Source organism: Pseudophryne corroboree, chromosome 1, assembly GCF_028390025.1.
Source record: "Pseudophryne corroboree isolate aPseCor3 chromosome 1, aPseCor3.hap2, whole genome shotgun sequence".
Taxonomy (NCBI): domain Eukaryota; kingdom Metazoa; phylum Chordata; class Amphibia; order Anura; family Myobatrachidae; genus Pseudophryne; species Pseudophryne corroboree.
This window is the reverse complement of record NC_086444.1, coordinates 993,330,328-993,352,263: the sequence shown is the minus strand read 5'-3', so window position 1 is coordinate 993,352,263 and position 21,936 is coordinate 993,330,328. Positions and strand designations below refer to the sequence as shown.

The 21,936-nt window shown below is 45.6% G+C and overlaps 1 protein-coding gene across 4 annotated transcripts in view; it reads right to left on the bottom strand.

Moving 5' to 3' along the window:
- The window catches only part of ZNF827 (zinc finger protein 827), a 524,965-nt gene that overhangs the window by 212,793 nt on the left and 290,236 nt on the right, over positions 1–21,936 (bottom strand). For all 4 annotated transcript variants that reach the window (XM_063920595.1, XM_063920597.1, XM_063920598.1 and 1 more), the window contains one exon: positions 11,342–11,514. In XM_063920595.1, the coding sequence (XP_063776665.1) occupies positions 11,342–11,514 (173 nt within the window). The remainder of the gene's footprint in view (positions 1–11,341; positions 11,515–21,936) is intronic.

Below are 21,936 nucleotides of genomic sequence, written 5' to 3'. Positions count from 1 at the left end.
CCAGGCCACGCCCCCCAGCAGGTCCTTTCTTAAAGGCCGATGCCACGGTTCCTCTTGGAACAGACATGGTACTTGCTGAAAGCAAATCCCTTCTTAGCTCCCGAGGCCATTAGTCCTCTGTGAGCATCTCTTGAAGTTCCGGTTACCAAGTCCCTCTTGGCCAATCCGGAGCCACGAGTATAGTTCTTACTCCTCTATGTCTTATAATTCTCAATACCTTGGTTATGAGAAGCAGAGGAGGGAACACATACACCGACTGTTACACCCACGGTGTTACCAGGACGTCCACAGCTATCGCCTGAAGGTCTCGTGACCTGGCGCAATACCTGTCCCATTTTTTGTTCGGGCGGGACGCCATCATGTCCACCTTTGGTCTTTCCCAACGGTTCACAATCATGCGGAAAAATTCCCGATGAAGTTCCCACTCTCCCGGGTGGAGGTCGTGCCTGCTGAGGAAGTCTGCTTCCCAGTCGTCCACTCCCGGAATGAACACTGCTGACAGTGCTATCACATGATTTTCCGCCTAGCGAAAAATCCTTGCAGTTTTGCCACTGCCCTCCTGCTTCTTGTGCCGCCCTTTCTGTTTACGTGGGCGACTGCCGTGATGTTATCCCACTGGATCAATACCGGCTGACCTTGAAGCAGAGGTCTTGCTAAGCTTAGAGCATTATAAATTTGCTCTTAGCTCCAGTATATTTATGTGGAGAGAATTCTCCAGACTTGATCACACTCCTTGTGTGACTGCTCCCCAGCCTCTCAGGCTGGCCTCCGTGGTCACCAGCATCCAATCCTGAATGCCGAATCTGCGGCCCTCTAGAAGATGAGCACTCTGTAATCACCACAGGAGAGACACCCTTGTCCTTGGATATAGGGTTATCCGCTGATGCATCTGAAGATGCGATCCGGACCATTTGTCCAGCAGATCCCACTGAAGAGTTCTTGCGTGAAATCTGCCGAATGGAAGCGCTTCGTAATAAGCCACCATTTTTACCAGGACTCTTGTGCAATGATGCACTGACACTTTTCCTGGTTTTAGGAGGATCCCGATTAGCTCGGATAACTCCCTGGCTTTCTCCTCTGGGAGAAACACCTTTTCCTGGACTGTGTCCAGAATCATCCCTAGGACCAGCAGACGTGTCGTCGGAACAACTGCGGTTTTGGAATATTTAGAATCCACCCGTGCTGTCGTAGAACTACTTGAGATAGTGCTACTCCGACCTCCAACTGTTCTCTGGACCTTGTTCTTATCAGGAGGTCGTCCATTTTCTTTGAAGACGAATCCTCCTTTCGGTCATTACCTTGGTAAGGACCCGGGGTGCCTTGGACAATCCAACGGCATCGTCTTGAAACTGATAGTGACAGTTCTGTACCACGAACCTGAGGTACCCTTGGTGAGAAAAGGCAAATTTTGGGACATGGAGGTAAGCATCCCTGATGTCCCGGGACACCATATAGTCCCCTTGTTCTTTGCTATCACTGCTCTGAGTGACTCCATCTGGATTTGAACCCTTGCAAGTGTTCAAATTTTTCAGATTTAGAATAGGTCTCACCTAGCCTTCAGTACCACCATATAGTGTGGAGTAATACCCCTTTCCTTGTTGTCGGAGGGGTAATTTTATTATCACCTGCTGGGAATACAGCTTGTGAATTGTTTTCAATACTGCCTCCCTGTCGGAGGGAGACATTGGTACAGCAGACTACAGGAACCTGCGAGGGGGGAAACCTCTCGACATTCCAATCTGTACCCCTTGGATACTACTTGTAGGATCCTGGGGTCCTGTACGGTCCCAGCGTCATGCTGAGAACTTGGTAGAAGCGGTGGAGGGCTTCTGTTCCTGGGAATGGGCTGCCTGCTGCAGTCTTCTTCCCTTTCCTCTATCCCTGGGCAGATATGACTCTTATAGGGACGAAAGGACTGAGGCTGAAAAGACGGTGTCTTTTTCTGCAGAGATGTGACTTAGGGTAAAAAACGGTGGATTTTCCAGCAGTTGCCCTGGCCACCAGGTCCCATGGACCGACCCCAAATAACTCCTCCCCTTTATACGGCAATACATCTTTGTGCCGTTTGGAATCTGCATCACCTGACCACTGTCGTGTCCATAAACATCTTCTTGCAGATATGGACATCGCATTTACTCTTGATGCCAGAGTGCAAATATCCCTCTGCGCATCTCGCATATATAGAAATGCATCCTTTAAATGCTCTATAGTCAATAAAATACTGTCCCTGTCAAAGGTATCAATATTTTTAGTCAGGGAATCCGACCAAGCCACCTCAGCTCTGCACATCCAGGCTGAGGCGATCGCTGGTCGCAGTATAACACCAGCATGTGTGTGTATACTTTTTAGGATATTTTTCAGCCTCCTATCAGCTGGCTCCTTAAGTACGGCCCTATCCGTAGATGGTACCGCCACTTGTTCTGATAAGCGTGTGAGCGCCTTATCCACCCTGAGGGGTGTTTCCCACCGCGCCTTAACTTCTGGCGGGAAAGGGTATACCGCCAATAATTTTCTATCGGGGGAAACCCACGCATCATCACACACTTCATTTAATTTATCTGATTCAGGAAAAACTACAGGTAGTTTTTTCACCTCACACATAATACCCTTTTTTGTGGTACTTGGAGTATCAGAAATATGTAACACCTCCTTCATTGCCCTTAACGTGTGGCCCTAAAAGAAAATACGTTTGTTTCTTCACCGTCGACACTGAAATCAGTGTCCGTGTCTGGGTCTGTGTCGACCGACTGAGGTAAATGGGCATTTTACAGCCCCTGACGGTGTTTGAGACGCCTGGACAGATACTAATTTGTTCGCCGGCCCTCTCATGTCGTCAACCGGCTTGCAGCGTGTTGACATTGTCACGTAATTTCCATAAATAAGCCATCCATTCCGGTGTCGACTCCCTAGAGAGTGACATCACCATTACAGGCAATTTGCTCCGCCTCCTCACCAATATTTTCCTCATACATGTCGACACACACGTACCGACATACAGCACACACATAGGGAATGCTCTGATAGAGGACAGGACCCACTAGCCCTTTGGGGAGACAGAGGGAGAGTTTGCCAGCACACACCAAAACGCTATAATTATCCAGGGACAACCTTTATATAAGTGTTCCTTTTATAGCATTTTAATATATATACATATCGCCAAATCAGTGCCCCCCCTCTCTGTTTTAACCCTGTTTCTGTAGTGCAGTGCAGGGGAGATCATGGGAGCCTTCCCACCAGCCTTTCTGTGAGGGAAAATGGCGCTGTGTGCTGAGGAGAATAGGCCCCGCCCCCTTTTCGGCGGGCTTCTTCTCCGGAGTTTTAGATATCTGGCAGGGGTTAAATACATCCATATAGCCTCAAGGGCTATATGTGATGTATTTTTCGCCATACAGGTATTATACATTGCTGCCCAGGGCGCCCCCCCCCAGCGCCCTGCACCCTCCGTGACCGCTGTGTGAAGTGTGCTGACATCAATGGCGCACAGCTGCAGTGCTGTGCGCTACCTGATGAAGACTGAGAGTCTTCTGCCGCCTGGTTCCGGACCTCTTCATCTTCAGCATCTGCAAGGGGGGTCGGCGGCGCGGCTCCGGGACGAACCCCAGGGCGAGCCCTGTGTTCCGACTCCCTCTGGAGCTATGTCCAGTAGCCTAAGAATCCAATCCATCCTGCACGCAGGTGAGTTGAAAATCTCTCCCCTAAGTCCCTCGATGCAGTGAGCCTGTTGCCAGCAGGACTCACTGAAAATAAAGAACCTAAAAACTTTTTCTAAGCAACTCTTTAAGAGAGCCACCTAGATTGCACCCTTCTCGGCCGGGCACAAAAACCTAACTGAGGCTTGGAGGAGGGTCATAGGGGGAGGAGCCAGTACACACCATGTGATCCTAAAAGCTTGCTTTTGTGCCCTGTCTCCTGCGGAGCCGCTATCCCCCCCCCATGGTCCTGACGGAGTCTCCAGCATCCACTAGGACGTTAGAGAAAACCCGGTATCGACCCGGCATATAGCCGGGTCGATACGGGTCGGCGTGCGGTGTGAAAGGGGCACAGCCGAAATCCCGGGTCGCCTGACCCGGCAATTCAACCCAGGAATAAAGCAGTGTTATACCCGGGTTGAATACCAGGTCAGCGGCTGCGTAAACGGGCTCCCGGGTCAATGCGAACCGGGACCCGTTTACTAGATAGGGAGAGGTAGCGCGGAGATGATCTCATCTCCCAGCGCCTCCTCCACACCCCAGCTGCTATGGCAACCCGCCCGGCATATTGCCGGGTTGGGAAAGCCTGCAGCAGCTGCCAATGCCGGATCCCAACCAGGAAGGACCCGTTTCCAATTCCCGGGTGGGATCCGGCATTGGCAGTGTGAAAGGGGTATAGCTGGAGTACACTAGCTGGAGTACCCGGCGTTGCCCACGATTTTAAGATTGTTTACAAAAATAAATGTAAATATTAAACACACAGTATAAATAACATTGTAGATAGCTGAATACTCGTGCTTCGCTACGGGGTGAGGATGGTAAATTAGAATGTTAGTTGTTCGTTAATTTAAGTTGGTTGGAGATCTAGTATATAGGCATATCTTGCTTCCCTGACACACTTTGTGTAGTGGCCGGACCCCTTTGTGGTCCCCCAAGCGACCCTGCTCTTCCCACTACACAACTCTCAGTCTGTGGCTTCCTGCTGCCTCCATTCCCCTCCTCACATCATGTCAGTGCCCCTGTGAAATTATCGATTTTTTTACAGTTTCTTACATAGTGCAGCACATTATGTATCTCCTGATATACTCTGTGCTGCTGGGGGACCGTGCTACTTCCACTATATAACTCTCTGTGTGTGGGTTTGTGCTACCTGCATTCCCCTCCTCACATCATGTCACTGGCCCTGTCACATGCAGCCCTGTCATCACTGACATACAGATAGAGCCACGATCATCTTGGCTTCTATGCTGCGACTAGTCACACCATGGTTTATTAGCATAAGCCTTTCATCTATTGTTCTCAGCTGCAATACAATAAGAGAGAACAATACAGCAGGGGATTAAGTCATTACAGCAGGGGATTAAGTCCGACTGCCCTGGCTCAATTAATCCTATTAGAGGCCAAGATAAAGATATCTGTATCATGCATTCCTGATATAGTCAGGGCTGCTGGCCCACCCCTAGGGTGTGTTAGCCCCACAGTGCTTGTTCCCAGAGTGTAAGTCATACAGTATGTGTGGCAAGTTTGGTGTAAATTGCTCCAGCCATTCCAGAGTTATGCTGTCTGCTGAAAAACTCTGTGCTGCTGCCTCACCCCTAGGGGTGCTAGGTGTGTCTTACCCCCACAGTGTTTGTTCCCAGCTTGTAAGTCATTTGTGTACCAAGTTTGTTGCAAATTGGTCCAGGCATTCGGGAGTTATGCTGTCTCCTGGAATACTCTGTAATGCTGTCCCACCCCTAGGGGTGCTATAGGTGTATAACCCCCACAGAGTTTGTTCCCAGATTGTAAGTCAGATGTATACCAAGCGTGGTGTAAAGTGCTCCAGGCCTTCCACAGTTATGCTGTCTGCTGACATACTCTGTGCTGCTGTTCCACCCCTAGGGGTTCTAGGGGTGTCTGACATCCACAGTGTTTGTTTTCACAGTCATATGTGTACCAAGTTTGTTGTAAATTGCTGCAGGCATTCCAGTGTTATGCTGTCTGCTGAAATACTCAGTGCTGCTGCCTCACCCCTAGGGGTGCTTACCCCACAGTGTTTGTTTCCAGATTGTAAGGAATATGTGTACCAATTTTTTAGTACATTGCTCAGGCAATTCCGGAGTTATGCTGTCTCCTGATATACTCTGTGCTGCTGTCTCTCCCCCTCGGGGTGCTAGGGATTTCTGATTGTTTTAGTTGCCTCTGCTGTGTTTTAATATGCTCGTATGTAGAATTTCACGATCTACTCTTGTAAACTGTGGATTTGTATAGAAAGACAGTAGGACGGATTATATATATATATATATATATATATATATATATATATATATATATATATATATATATGTAAATATATATATATATATATATATATAGCATTTATATAGTAGATGGCCCCTTGTAAGACCGGCCAAGGAAATGACTCTCGGGAGGGGGACATGACAGGGTAAGGGCTGCAGCAGGGAGAGATTAGGGGAGATTACTGTAAACAGATGGAATGAGACATATACTGTAGGTGGGAGGACTTGTGAGTGATCTACATTAGGTAGATGTAGGGTGGTGGTGGTTGGGGGCAGTTGTGCAAAACTGACATCTTCTGCCCATCTGCTCTATCTCCTTCAAGGGCATACACTGGATCTGGTTTTGGTCCATCATGTCAAAAAGGTTGTGGCAGACTCCTTGGGGAATGAGCCAGTAGAATATTAAAACCAAGTAAGCCACAACCTCCCAACAGGCACCCACTCGAGAGCTAAACAAATGTATTCACCATAACGGCAAATACCCATAATATACTCCAACCAACTATAAATACTGAACTCTGCTTTTTTACGACCCCCCCCCCCCCCCCCACACACACACACACACACGCAAATCTGCACCAAACAGTATCATACTTAAAAAAGATCCAATAAAGTAGTTATTAGAACAATGAAGAATAAAGAGGCTGATTGAACATCACAAAAACAAAAAGCTAACAACATATCAGTGTACCAGTCACCAAACTAAAGATACCGAAAACCACTGAAGCACCCAAACACTCCCAACATAGGTGGTCATTCCGAGTTGTTCGCTCAGTAATTTTCTTTGCATCGCAGCGATTTTCCGCTAACTGCGCATGCGCAATGTTCGCACTGCGACTGCGCCAAGTAAATTTGCTATGCAGTTAGGTATTTTACTCACGGCATTACAAGGTTTTTTCTTCGTTCTGGTGATCGGAGTGTGATTGACAGGAAGTGGGTGTTTCTGGGTGGAAACAGGCCGTTTTATGGGAGTGTTTCTGGGAAAAACGCGGGAGTGGCTGGAGAAATGGAGGAGTGTCTGGGCGAACGCTGGGTGTGTTTGTGACGTCAAACCAGGAACGACAAGCACTGAACTGATCGCACTGGAAGAGTAAGTCTCGAGCTACTCAGAAACTGCACAGAGAAGTCTTTTCGCAATATTGCGAATCTTTCGTTCGCAATTTTGCTAAGCTAAGATTCACTCCCAGTAGGTGGCGGCTTAGCGTGTGCAAAGCTGCTAAAAGCAGCTTGCGAGCGAACAACTCTGAATGAGGGCCATAGGCCCTCATTCTGAGTTGATCGCTCGCTAGCTGCTTTTAGCAGCAGTGCAAACGCTAAGCCGCCGCCCTCTGGGAGTGTACATAAGCTTAGCAGAAGTGCAACCGAAAGGTTAGCAGAAGAGTGCTGACATTTTTTCATGCAGTTTCAGTGTAGCTGCAGACCTACTCCTTCCTTGCGATCACTTCAGTCTGTTGAGTTCCTGCTTTGACGTCACAAACATGCCCTGCGTTCGGCCAGCCACTCCCCCGTTTCCCCAGGCACGCCTGCGTTTTATCTTGACACGCCTGCGTTTTTTAGCACACTCCCGGAAAACAGTCAGTAAACACCAGGAAACACCCACTTCCTGTCAATCACTCACCGATCAACAGAGCGACGGAAAAGAGTCGCTGGACCTTGTGCAAAACTACATACTTTTGTGTGAAAGTACGTCGCGCGTGCGCACTGCGGCCCGTGCGCAGTTTTGCCATTTTTATACCTGATCGCTGCGCTGTGAAAAACAGCAGCGAGCGATCAACTCGGAATGAGGGTCATAGATCTCTACAAAGACACACATCACACAAGCTAGACACGACAAGATGCAAAAACAATGCAACAAACCTGTTGCAGAATTACTCCCAAATGAATATGTCTACCACATTACCATACTAAAGACTTTAAACTAAAGAAGTGGTTCCCAAAGTGGGCAGCACCACACAATTGGGGAAGTGGGTTTACCTAAAGGAGACATGCTGGATGTTGAATAATGCCTAGAACACATTACAGGTTTGTGTTATTATGATCCCTTAATGGGTTGGGAACCTGGAGATGAGTTTATGCAACCAAGATGGAATTGTCCTAAAAATGTTTGAAAACCACTGATCTAAAGTCAAACCAACAAGTGCCTAAATCCATTCTACCAGAACAAATCCGAACAGAAAAAAAAAATGGAGAGGATTGCCCCTTTTCCCCGTTGCAGAATAAATTAAACAACTATTCATTTGAGATCAATCAGTGAAACTGTACTATTATTGCTGAGTAAATGTGGGGTAGCACAATGAGCTACCTTAAGGCTCATAGGCTGGCCAGCTTGACAAACTGTTGATCATAGCTGAAAGTTGGTTATTGCACCCCAGGAAAAAAAATCTTCACTGTCATCCAAATCACCCAAATACTGCAACCTAATCCTAAACCTAACGCTAAAAATAAGCAAAAACTGTACGTCAACATTCTGGTGTCAACATGCTAGATGTCAACGTTATGAACATATCAACATTTTACCCATGTTGTTGTATTGAGTGTTGACCTAAATCCTTGTTGACATTCAGAATCTGTCAACATTATGAATGTCGACCTTCTGATTGTCAACGTTCTGACCGGCTGCCGTACCATCACTGTACAAATATCAATGCCTTAGTGACAAATTTATCAGCAATGTTTGGCAGATTGTTTATACCCCTTTTCACCAAAACCCTGATTTCAACCTGAATAATTGAACACGGTTCAAAAAGGGTTGAGATTGCCTAAAGGATAAAAAAAAGGGGCAGACTAGATGGGCCACGTGATTCTTATCTGCTGTCAAATTCTATGTAACCCACGTCACAGCGCCTTGAAAACCCGTACACTTCACAGGCTGGACACAGGTTTTCCCTCTGCCCATGCCTGTAGATGTCATCATCTCTATTTGCCAGTAACCCAGTTCTTTGCATGCTTTTAGGGTGACCCAGGTCATTCTGTTTACACAGCATGCTACCCAGGTCGGTTCCGGGTTCGATCCTGATTTTGATCTGATCGTTTAACATCAAACCTCGACATGGGTTGCCCCGGTAATAACCCGGGTTATGAGTTTGGTGGAAAAGGGGTATTCGTAATCAGATGCTTACAGGTTGCAAACGTGAATTTTGTGGTTAAATGTGCTTATAGCAATAAAAATAAACATGAATTCCCAGGCTTGGAAAGTTTCTTAAAAGAGGATACATTGATATCACAAAATGAAAACGTATTTAATATGCCCAAAAGCGACTTACAGTACTAACATCACAGCACAAGTAAGAGACAAATATTATTAGCCCAGTCAATATAAATTGGCCAGCTCTCTGACACAAAGAGTCACATGGGCTCTAGGGCTAATCTCATAAAGAGTACCCTGGTCCAAAGACCTTTAAGCATAATTTAAAAGGTTAATAATAATAATAATGGTTAATAATAATAATAATAATATGGTAATTAATAAGTTTACTTTATGCTAAACATGTCCAAATTGTCTAACTTTAGACTCATTTAAATCCATATTCTGGCATTCATTTTTCGTTACGTACTTACATCCACTACAACACATGCAAAGTTTGTCATCATATGTAACTGTGGTCTTCATCATTACATAGGAAAAAAAAAACACACTCAACAATTTAAGGAATGGAAGGCCCCCTGCCGCTACGGGAATGGGTCAGCAATTGAGGGAAAGTCAATGAACAAACCAGCGGCACAGCACTTTAAAGAGAATGATAACATCTTGTTAACCTATAAAATTATCAACGACTGTATGTTCCATTTTCCTTATCTAGTTATTATAGCTTTACAATCTTCCTGTATGACTTTGTACTTTATTGTGTTCATTCTTTTTTTAATGTATATATTGTATATTTCTGTTCCTTTCTTGGTGATGGTAATGCATTTTTCCAGTGTGGTAATAGCCGCAATTCCTGATGCATGACACGGCTGGTATGGGCAGCATAGGCCAGTAGGTATAATGCATGCATGCGATTTTCTGGTCAGGAGGTGCACTTATGTGTCGCTAGCTATTTAAGGTATGTGTGTGCAAGATTCTATAGCTTCCCATATAGATTAACATGGCTTTTAGTGTTCTAGCAATTAGATTTTGTACTCTTATAAGTTACATTTATAACAGAACATTATAAGAGATTCTTGGAAAATACATATAACATATTTAGAAATACATTTGGTTGGTAAAATGATTGAGGCCATCACTGCCCACACATGCAACACTAATTAATCATAATTAAATGACTTATACAGTACGATCTAGCAAAGACTGATCGCTAAAGAGACCATGGTGGACATTCCGAGTTGTTCGCTCGCTAGCAGTTTTTAGCAGCCGTGCAAACGCTATGCCGCCGCCCACTGGGAGTGTATTTTAGCTTAGCCCAAGTGCGAACGAAAGGATCACAGAGCGGCAGCAAAGTTTTCTTGTGCAGTTTTAGAGTAGCTCAAAACCTACTCAGCGCTTGCGATCACTTCAGACTGTTCAGTTCCTGTTTTGACATCACAAACACGCCCTGCATTCGCCCAGCCACACTTGCATTTCTCCTGGCACGCCTGCGTTTTTCCGAACACTCCCTGAAAACGGTCAGTTGACACCCAGAAATGCCCAGTTCATGTCAATCACTCTGCGGCCAGCAGTGCGACTGAAAAGCTTCGCTAGACCTTGTGTGAAAATACATTGGTCGTTGTAATAATACGTTGCGTGTGCGCATTGCGCCGCATACGCATGCGCAGAAGTGCCGTTTTTTTGCCTCATCGCTGCACAGCGAACAAAAGCAGCTAACGATCAACTCGGAATGACCACCCATATACTCATGACTGTTTACGCTCCTCATACTCATCGTGATAAAACTGTATTCAAGTACTTGGCTATCACAATAATCATGACATACTGGACTAAATAGCATCAGTTTACAGCTTTTATTTACAAATGATTGTAACATTTCAAACAGCAAAGACACGTTTTCCTTTTTCTCAACAGTGGCAATTCCAATACAAACTGAGGTTTCGCAATATACTCTGATAGATTGGGTAAGAAAAGTAAACAATGGACAAGCATTTGGAATTTAAGTACAATGAGAAAGAACATAAAATAGACTGGGGGGAAAAAAGCCCTGGTTGCTGTAACCAGGTTAATGCGCAACCTGATGTCAGTGCAGTCAAGCCGGGAGTAAACAATTCTAACAATGTGAAGCATCTAGCAATAATAACAAGGTATGATACACAGAAGAGAAAACCTTTCACAATCGCAAGGCAATCATTGAGCACTTGTAACTTTATAGCAAAGTTATTTTGTATTTTGAGCACAAAGCAATTTTTAGCTTTCCATGTACGTGCACCAGAATGGAACAGTACCTTCATGTGTGATTTCAGATTGTCCTTGCGGGCACAACGAAATGGACATAGTGGACACTGATGGCTTTTTAAACCTGTGTGAATCACCATGTGCCTTTTCCAATAGCTCTTCCGTTTAATGACTAATCCACAGATGGGGCACTGGAAAGGCTTCCCTCCTTCTTCTTCCGGAGCTTTTACAGACAAATAAAATATAAAGCATTGTGTTAATTAAGTCACAATTCCAACAACATAACACTACAAATTAGAATTTTACCATTTATAAAAAATATATTTCATAATTCTGCCCATTTACAGTGTGTTGTCCCTGTAAGTTATTATAACCACTAAAAGTATAGCTTTTACTGAGACAATGAATGCAGAAATTTGTTACAGGCAATTACATTATGTACAACAACACAGATACAAAGTAGGAATATACTGAGGATATTAGGAAGAAAGTATGCAAAAATATAATTGTATATTGTGTAGTTACACTAGTTTATGCTATACATTGTTAGGCATACAGTACAAATAAAATACCTGCAAACACCTTCTGAAAGACTTTGAGGCAATAAGATCATCAAAGTCATATATAAACACAAGATAATGCACGTGGCAAGTATGTATAATAAGAACACAAGTGTAAGTAAGTAGCAAAAGAAAACAACTCTTCTGTGAGAGCCTACAATCTAGGAGGCGGTTGGTATGGATATCCCAGCGCACAGAATCCCCTCAGAATGACGACAGTGACATCCCAATGTTCAAAATCCCAACACATTGTAGTATCCTAGACCTAACCTGCCCCTCCCACAGCCTATCCCTCCTCTTGTGCCTAACTCTAACCCCAGTACTTACGGTCGAGATCTGTCGGCATTCTGGTCATCGGGAAACTGAGCACCGGAATATTAACTACATCCCTCTAGAGACAGAGAGAAGTGAGACACAATAGGGGCAAACACAGAGGGAGATAGATAGGAAGGGAGTGAATGGCAATGGGTCTCGGACAAAAATCTGCAAACCACAATACCGTAAGTGTAACATATAGCCGCACTTACTCGTGGGGGCGAGAACATTGCTTCTCATTTAATTTTCCACAGTGACTACGAACAGGCTGTGGGTGTTAATTAGCTGCAATTGCAACTATTCGTGGCAAGCTGCAACCCATATGCAATCCTATGGATCGTGGGTGCGTGCGCAGGGCCCGTGCACATCTGAAGCAATTTTCACCCATTTGCTGAGCCCCTGTAAACCCAATATCATACAGAAGCAGGAAGATGCATTAGTAATCTGAGTGGCTAATCAGCATTAAGATGACCATACACTTGCTCCACACGATGCTCCCAGATGAATGACAGTTCTGAAAGATTGCCGTTCAAGGTATGACCATGAACAACAATCGCTCACTGTCTAAAACAGCTGGAAAGCTGTCGGGATCATTTGATTTCATTTTTAGACATGTCCAATCGTCCCAACCATCGTTGTGCTGATTCCATGCAGTGAATGGTAGGCCGTGCTCATACATCATGCAGTGTATGGAGGAATGACCAATATCATTCAGTTGTTTGGCCCCTTATCAGTTTTTTTTGTACTGCATTGTGCATTGTGCTGTCTATGGCTAGCATTAGGCTGGTGTGACTTGGGTGGAGAAGTACGATTGGTATGTGTGTGTGGCTATACAGATAGAAAAACACAAAGATTAATTTGTTAGATGATAGACAGACAGACATAGACAGCTATAGACATTTAGCTTTGTGTCTATGTTTAGGTATGCATTATCTCGACAGCTCAGCAGGGATACTCAAATATACATTTTTGTGACAAAAGATAATAATACCTGTCACCTTGGAAATGTTTACTGATTGCATATTCTCTCTGACAGGTCAATATGTCCTCAGTTAACCTCACAACAGTAAAGATTCTGAGGTTTTCAAATGTTCTGCTGAATAATTCATGTACCAGGGCATTTATTTACAACATTTAAATACATTTTATACACTGGATTGTAGGAGCTTGAGAGACCAAAATAAAACAATGGTGGCAGAGAAATCTGTAGTAATATAAATATATGAAGTCATAGCTCACTTCTGTGATTTTTATAACATTGCTTCCCACAGAAGACCACTAGAGAACAAGAGGCAGGGACCAGTGCAGCTGCCATAGAGATGAAAGCATTTCACTACAAGCCAATGTGTGCTTATAAACACGCACAATAAAGAATGCTTACTGAATTATTTGCTTGTAACCTAAACCTCTGCTGGGTACTAGGAATCTGTATTTACATTGCCAAGGCACTGTATTTTTATGTACATCAAAAAATACTTTTATATCAAAATAGATTTAGGACTTCAATTTTGAAGGAAAAAAGCTTTTCCCTAAGTTAACCAAGTTTCAGCACAATCTGTTATGCATAGGATGGTTACAGCTCCGAAAATTCTACATCCTGATTCTATATAATAGTAGTAGCGCATGGAGGTGGGTCAGATCACCAGGAGAGGACAGAAGAACAGGTAAGTACAGAGGGTGAGGGCCAGGCTGAGGTGAAGCAGCATAAGGCGGGTCCATTTTACTAGTATATAAATAGATCTATATGCTCTAATAAGATAACAGACTCACTGAATCACTACTGTGGTGTTGCACTGAGATCCTCAGACCCAAGTGCTCCAATTTATAACTGCTGCCTTATCAGTTTCAGAGGCGAAACATCTTAGTATCCAGGACAAGTTTATGAGTTCCAGTGCCCTGATCTCTATATCGAGTCCTAAACAAAAGGAAATGAACAGAAAGACCATCTCCACCTGCCCTGCCTGAGGAGTATTACATCCCTGCTAGTGCTCACAATACCCTTTGGTACAATGGTCAACTGGAAAAAACTACTGTCGCCCATAAGCCACAATGATAAAAAGACTCCTAATACTGGCCTAGTGTTCATTCTAGCACCCTGCACCTTTCAAAATCCGTGTAGTTCCTCTTTCTTGCCTGGGGTGTCGCTCTCTGCTGTGGTGCTTCTCAGCACACTCTGATCTTTTAGTGCTGTGATACAGACTTGTGTGTGCCGAGAAGCACCAGAGCAGAGAGCGACACCCCAGGCAGGAAAGAGGAACTGCACAGGATTTGAAAGGTGCAGGGTGCTAGAATGAACACTACTGGCCCCTTTGGTAAATCAGCAAGGAGTGTCAGTACAATGTTTTACTGGATTTAAAACCCAGCCTGTCTGTCTCTGTGCTGCAGCTGATGCTGCTTTTAGGCACACCTAGCATTGTTGCAACCAAAACTCATATATTTACATATGCCGCCCCCTCCCCACCCCGAACTAACAGCAATGATGCAGGCAAATGCAAAATGTCATTGCAATCATAAAATAGTAAATATTGATTTTTATGCAAATTGACATCAGCATCACACAGCAAACTAATCTACATGGCCTGGAGATATCTTTAAACAGAAACATAATTAGGTACATAAATTCCCTTTAAATCTCTGAGGCACATACAGTACCTCTCATATGAGCACAATTCATCACAGCGTCCTGTTATGCATTATGCCAGTCAGCTGGCCAAAATCTGCCTAGTATTCAAATGACTTTTTATTCTGATTATTATTGGTCATTGTTTGTAAAATGCTGCTAACACTTAGAACTGGGAACCATCAAGAATGAATAACCTTCTCATCAGACTCACCAATACACATGGCATGAGGGTCATTTATCTTGCAATGTGTCTAGTGTGCATATTTAGCAAGGCACCCTTGTTACAGACACATCTAATCTCAACAAACACTTCACAGGGAACACGAACATGCCGTACGCTATGTAACTAAAATAAAAAGACACAGGGGCACATGTAAGGGAAGGGGTTATTTGACTTGGCATAGGAATTGGAAAGGTTACTTCCACAAGAGGTGTTCTGTTCTGCATACAAAGGTTAGTGTGTACAAAAAAGGGATCTGCTCGCTTTAAAATAACGCTATCATTTCAGCTGATCAACTAAATTAAAGACTCTTATTAATTTAGTATAATTCATAAATGCCACACCCACCCCATCCTACCTACAAAACTTAGGTCCCCATTTTACTATGAGACAAAACCCCTTAGCACACGCTAAAGGGGTTATATCATCCCTTCAGTATTTACCATATTTAGCTAACCTATGTCACTGTACCACTTGCTCCATCTATAGATGGCAGAAGCAGTATGGTCCCCATTGCTAGCAATGGGCACCCAGCAACAGCCTTTCCAGCTTCAACAAAACCTTCTAGGCTTTGCTGGGTTCCTTCCGGGTGACAGTGTCATGCACATGTGCAGACTGGCTGTTTACATGCACAGTAGCCCTGTTGGCTGCAGGCAACAGAGTAGAGCAGAGGTTCTTAAACTTGGTCCTCAGGACCCCACACAGTTCATGTTTTCCATGTCACCCAGCAGGTGCACTGTGCATCACCAACTGTCACATTTTAAAAATCTACAGGTGACCTGCAAAACATGAACCGTGTGGGGTAATGAGGACCGAGTTTGAGAACCTGTGGAGTAGAGGAATCCACCGAGGAGGGGAGACATCGCCTGAGCTTGACAGAGCTGAAAGTAATGTTAAATATCAACAGTATTTTACCTCACTGAGTATCACCGACCCTGGTGCTGCCTCTACATATAATACAAATATAAGCCACAAAGGACAATAAAGTTTTCAGTAGTACTTTATGAGAAGATATTTTTCTCATGAAACAAGTGGTTCTAGAGTAGTTGAAGATTGGCCTTGATGTGATGTTTACACTTTTGCACAGTACATTTCTTCTCTTCCTGTACATCAAGGTGAATGTCCGGTCTGCAGAGGCATTTTCTAGCGTAGGTGTAGACGGTGTTAATAGGGTAGTATGTTATAAATAGTGCTGGGAAGACCATATAAGCGCATTGGTGCAAAATAAAATTGATTTATGGCATATAATATCAACAGTGTGACCAGCTAGCCAGCACACCTTACACAGTTCACATTTGATATTTCATATTTACTAAAAGTCAATTTTGGGTCTATTTAAATAAGATTTTACTTACCGATAAATCTATTTCTCGGAGTCCGTAGTGGATGCTGGGGTTCCTGAAAGGACCATGGGGAATAGCGGCTCCGCAGGAGACAGGGCACAAAAAGTAAAGCTTTTCCAGATCAGGTGGTGTGCACTGGCTCCTCCCCCTATGACCCTCCTCCAGACTCCAGTTAGGTACTGTGCCCGGACGAGCGTACACAATAAGGGAGGATTTTGAATCCCGGGTAAGACTCATACCAGCCACACCAATCACACCGTACAACTTGTGATCTAAACCCAGTTAACAGTATGATAACAGCGGAGCCTCTGAAAGATGGCTTCCTTCAACAATAACCCGAATTAGTTAACAATAACTATGTACAATTATTGCAGATAATCCGCACTTGGGATGGGCGCCCAGCATCCACTACGGACTCCGAGAAATAGATTTATCGGTAAGTAAAATCTTATTTTCTCTATCGTCCTAGTGGATGCTGGGGTTCCTGAAAGGACCATGGGGATTATACCAAAGCTCCCAAACGGGCGGGAGAGTGCGGATGACTCTGCAGCACCGAATGAGAGAACTCCAGGTCCTCCTTAGCCAGAGTATCAAATTTGTAAAATTTTACAAACGTGTTCTCCCCTGACCACGTAGCTGCTCGGCAAAGTTGTAATGCCGAGACCCCTCGGGCAGCCGCCCAAGATGAGCCCACCTTCCTTGTGGAGTGGGCCTTTACAGATTTAGGCTGTGGCAGGCCTGCCACAGAATGTGCAAGTTGGATTGTGCTACAGATCCAACGAGCAATCGTCTGCTTAGACGCAGGAGCACCCATCTTGTTGGGTGCATACAATATAAACAACGAGTCAGACTTTCTGACTCCAGCTGTCCTTGCAATATATATTTTTAATGCTCTGACAACGTCCAGTAACTTGGAGTCCTCCAAGTCACTTGTAGCCGCAGGCACTACAATAGGCTGGTTCAGATGAAATGCTGACACCACCTTAGGGAGAAAATGCGGACGAGTCCGCAGTTCTGCCCTGTCCGAATGGAAAATCAGATATGGGCTTTTGTAAGATAAAGCTGCCAGTTCTGACACTCTCCTGGCAGAAGCCAGGGCTAGAAGCATGGTCACTTTCCATGTGAGATATTTCAAATCCACCTTCTTTAGTGGTTCAAACCAATGAGATTTTAGAAAGTCCAAAACCACATTGAGATCCCACGGTGCCACTGGAGGCACCACAGGAGGCTGTATATGTAGCACTCCCTTAACAAAGGTCTGGACTTCAGGGACTGAAGCCAATTCTTTTTGAAAGAAAATCGACAGGGCCGAAATTTGAACCTTAATAGATCCCAATTTGAGACCCATAGACAATCCTGATTGCAGGAAATGTAGGAATCGACCCAGTTGAAATTCCTCCGTCGGAGCACTCCGATCTTCGCACCACGCAACATATTTTCGCCAAATTCGGTGATAATGTTGCACGGTTACTTCCTTCCTTGCTTTAATCAAAGTAGGAATGACTTCTTCCGGCATGCCTTTTTCCTTTAGGATCCGGCGTTCAACCGCCATGCCGTCAAACGCAGCCGCGGTAAGTCTTGAAACAGACAGGGACCCTGCTGAAGCAAGTCCCTCCTTAGAGGTAGAGGCCACGGATCTTCCGTGATCATCTCTTGAAGTTCCGGGTACCAAGTCCTTCTTGGCCAATCCGGAACCACTAGTATCGTCCTTACGCCTCTACGCCGTATAATTCTCAATACTTTTGGTATGAGAGGCAGAGGAGGAAACACATACACCGACTGGTACACCCAAGGCGTTACCAGCGCGTCCACAGCTATTGCCTGCGGATCTCTTGACCTGGCGCAATACCTGTCCAGTTTTTTGTTGAGGCGAGACGCCATCATGTCCACCATTGGTCTTTCCCAACGGGTTACCAGCAAGTGGAAGACTTCTGGATGAAGTCCCCACTCTCCCGGGTGAAGATCGTGTCTGCTGAGGAAGTCTGCTTCCCAGTTGTCCACTCCCGGGATGAACACTGCTGACAGTGCTATCACATGATTCTCTGCCCAGCGAAGAATCCTTGCAGCTTCTGCCATTGCACTCCTGCTTCTTGTGCCGCCCTGTCTGTTCACATGGGCGACTGCCGTGATGTTGTCCGACTGGATCAACACCGGTTTTCCCTGAAGCAGAGGTTCTGCCTGGCTTAGAGCATTGTATATTGCTCTTAGTTCCAGAATGTTTATGTGAAGAGACGTTTCCAGGCTCGTCCATACTCCCTGGAAGTTTCTTCCTTGTGTGACTGCTCCCCAGCCTCTCAGGCTGGCGTCCGTGGTCACCAGGATCCAATCCTGTATGCCGAATCTGCGGCCCTCCAATAGATGAGCACTCTGCAACCACCACAGAAGAGACACCCTTGTCCTTGGAGACAGGGTTATCCGCAGGTGCATCTGAAGATGCGACCCTGACCATTTGTCCAACAGATCCCTTTGGAAAATTCTTGCGTGGAATCTGCCGAATGGAATTGCTTCGTAAGAAGCCACCATTTTTCCCAGGACTCTTGTGCATTGATGTACAGACACCTTTCCTGGTTTTAGGAGGTTCCTGACAAGCTCGGATAACTCCTTGGCTTTTTCCTCCGGGAGAAAAACCTTTTTCTGAACCGTGTCCAGAATCACCCCTAGGAACAGCAGACGAGTTGTCGGCATTAACTGGGATTTTGGAATATTCAGAATCCACCCGTGCTGTTTTAGCACTTCTTGCGACAGTGCTAATCCCATCTCTAGCTGTTCTCTGGACCTCGCCCTTATTAGGAGATCGTCCAAGTATGGGATAATTAATATGCCTTTTCTTCGAAGAAGAATCATCATCTCGGCCATTACCTTTGTAAAGACCCGAGGTGCCGTGGACAATCCGAACGGCAGCGTCTGAAACTGATAGTGACAGTTTTGTACAACGAACCTGAGGTACCCCTGGTGTGAGGGGTAAATTGGAACGTGGAGATACGCATCCTTGATGTCCAAGGATACCATAAAGTCCCCCTCTTCCAGGTTCGCTATCACTGCTCTGAGTGACTCCATCTTGAACTTGAACTTCTTTATGTACAGGTTCAAGGACTTCAGATTTAGAATAGGCCTTACCGAGCCATCCGGCTTCGGTACCACAAAAAGAGTGGAATAATACCCCTTCCCTTGTTGTAGAAGAGGTACCTTGACTATCACCTGCTGAGAGTACAGCTTGTGAATGGCTTCCAAAACCGTCTCCCTTTCGGAGGGGGACGTTGGTAAAGCAGACTTCAGGAAACGGCGAGGTGGATCTGTCTCTAATTCCAACCTGTACCCCTGAGATATTATCTGCAGGATCCAGGGATCTACCTGCGAGTGAGCCCACTGCGCGCTGTAATTTTTGAGACGACCACCCACCGTCCCCGAGTCCGCTTGAGAAGCCCCAGCGTCATGCTGAGGCTTTTGTAGAAGCCGGGGAAGGCTTCTGTTCCTGGGAAGGAGCTGCCTGTTGCTGTCTCTTCCCTCGACCTCTGCCTCGTGGCAGATATGAATAGCCCTTTGCTCTCTTATTTTTAAAGGAACGAAAGGGCTGCGGTTGAAAAGTCGGTGCCTTTTTCTGTTGGGGAGTGACTTGAGGTAGAAAGGTGGATTTCCCGGCTGTAGCCGTGGCCACCAAATCTGATAGACCGACTCCAAATAACTCCTCCCCTTTATACGGCAAAACTTCCATATGTCGTTTTGAATCCGCATCGCCTGTCCACTGTCGCGTCCATAAAGCTCTTCTGGCCGAAATGGACATAGCACTTACCCGTGATGCCAGTGTGCAGATATCCCTCTGTGCATCACGCATATAAAGAAATGCATCCTTTATTTGTTCTAACGACAGTAAAATATTGTCCCTGTCCAGGGTATCAATATTTTCAATCAGGGACTCTGACCAAACTACCCCAGCACTGCACATCCAGGCAGTCGCTATAGCTGGTCGTAGTATAACACCTGCATGTGTGTATATACTTTTTTGGATATTTTCCATCCTCCTATCTGATGGATCTTTAAGTGCGGCCGTCTCAGGAGAGGGTAACGCCACTTGTTTAGATAAGCGTGTTAGCGCCTTGTCCACCCTAGGAGGTGTTTCCCAGCGCTCCCTAACCTCTGGCGGGAAAGGGTATAATGCCAATAATTTCTTTGAAATTATCAGCTTTTTATCAGGGGCAACCCACGCTTCATTACACACGTCATTTAATTCTTCTGATTCAGGAAAAACTATAGGTAGTTTTTTCACACCCCACATAATACCCTGTTTAGTGGTACCTGTAGTATCAGCTAAATGTAACGCCTCCTTCATTGCCAAAATCATATAACGTGTGGCCCTACTGGAAAATACGGTTGATTCGTTACCGTCACCACTGGAGTCAGTGCCTGTGTCTGGGTCTGTGTCGACCGACTGAGGCAAAGGGCGTTTCACAGCCCCTGACGGTGTTTGAGTCGCCTGGACAGGCACGAATTGATTGTCCGGCCGTCTCATGTCGTCAAACGACTGCTTTAGCGTGTTGACACTATCCCGTAGTTCCATAAATAAAGGCATCCATTCTGGTGTCGACTCCCTAGGGGGTGACATCCTCATATTTGGCAATTGCTCCGCCTCCACACCAATATCGTCCTCATACATGTCGACACACACGTACCGACACACAGCAGACACACAGGGAATGCTCCTAACGAAGACAGGACCCACTAGCCCTTTGGGGAGACAGAGGGAGAGTTTGCCAGCACACACCAAAAGCGCTATATATAACAGGGATAGCCTTATAAGAAGTGCTCCCTTATAGCTGCTTTATATATATCAAAATATCGCCATAAATTTGCCCCCCCTCTCTGTTTTACCCTGTTTCTGTAGTGCAGTGCAGGGGAGAGACCTGGGAGCCGTCCTGACCAGCGGAGCTGTGAGAGGAAATGGCGCCGTGTGCTGAGGAGATAGGCCCCGCCCCTTTTCCGGCGGGCTCGTCTCCCGCTATTTAGTGAATCCAGGCAGGGGTTAAATATCTCCATATAGCCTCTGGGGGCTATATGTGAGGTATTTTTAGCCTTTATATAGGTTACATTTGCCTCCCAGGGCGCCCCCCCCCAGCGCCCTGCACCCTCAGTGACTGCGTGTGAAGTGTGCTGAGAGGAAAATGGCGCACAGCTGCAGTGCTGTGCGCTACCTTTAGAAGACTGCAGGAGTCTTCAGCCGCCGATTCTGGACCTCTTCTGACTTCAGCATCTGCAAGGGGGCCGGCGGCGCGGCTCCGGTGACCATCCAGGCTGTACCTGTGATCGTCCCTCTGGAGCTGATGTCCAGTAGCCAAGAAGCCAATCCATCCTGCACGCAGGTGAGTTCACTTCTTCTCCCCTCAGTCCCTCGTTGCAGTGATCCTGTTGCCAGCAGGACTCACTGTAAAATAAAAAACCTAAGCTAAACTTTCTCTAAGCAGCTCTTTAGGAGAGCCACCTAGATTGCACCCTTCTCGGCCGGGCACAAAAATCTAACTGGAGTCTGGAGGAGGGTCATAGGGGGAGGAGCCAGTGCACACCACCTGATCTGGAAAAGCTTTACTTTTTG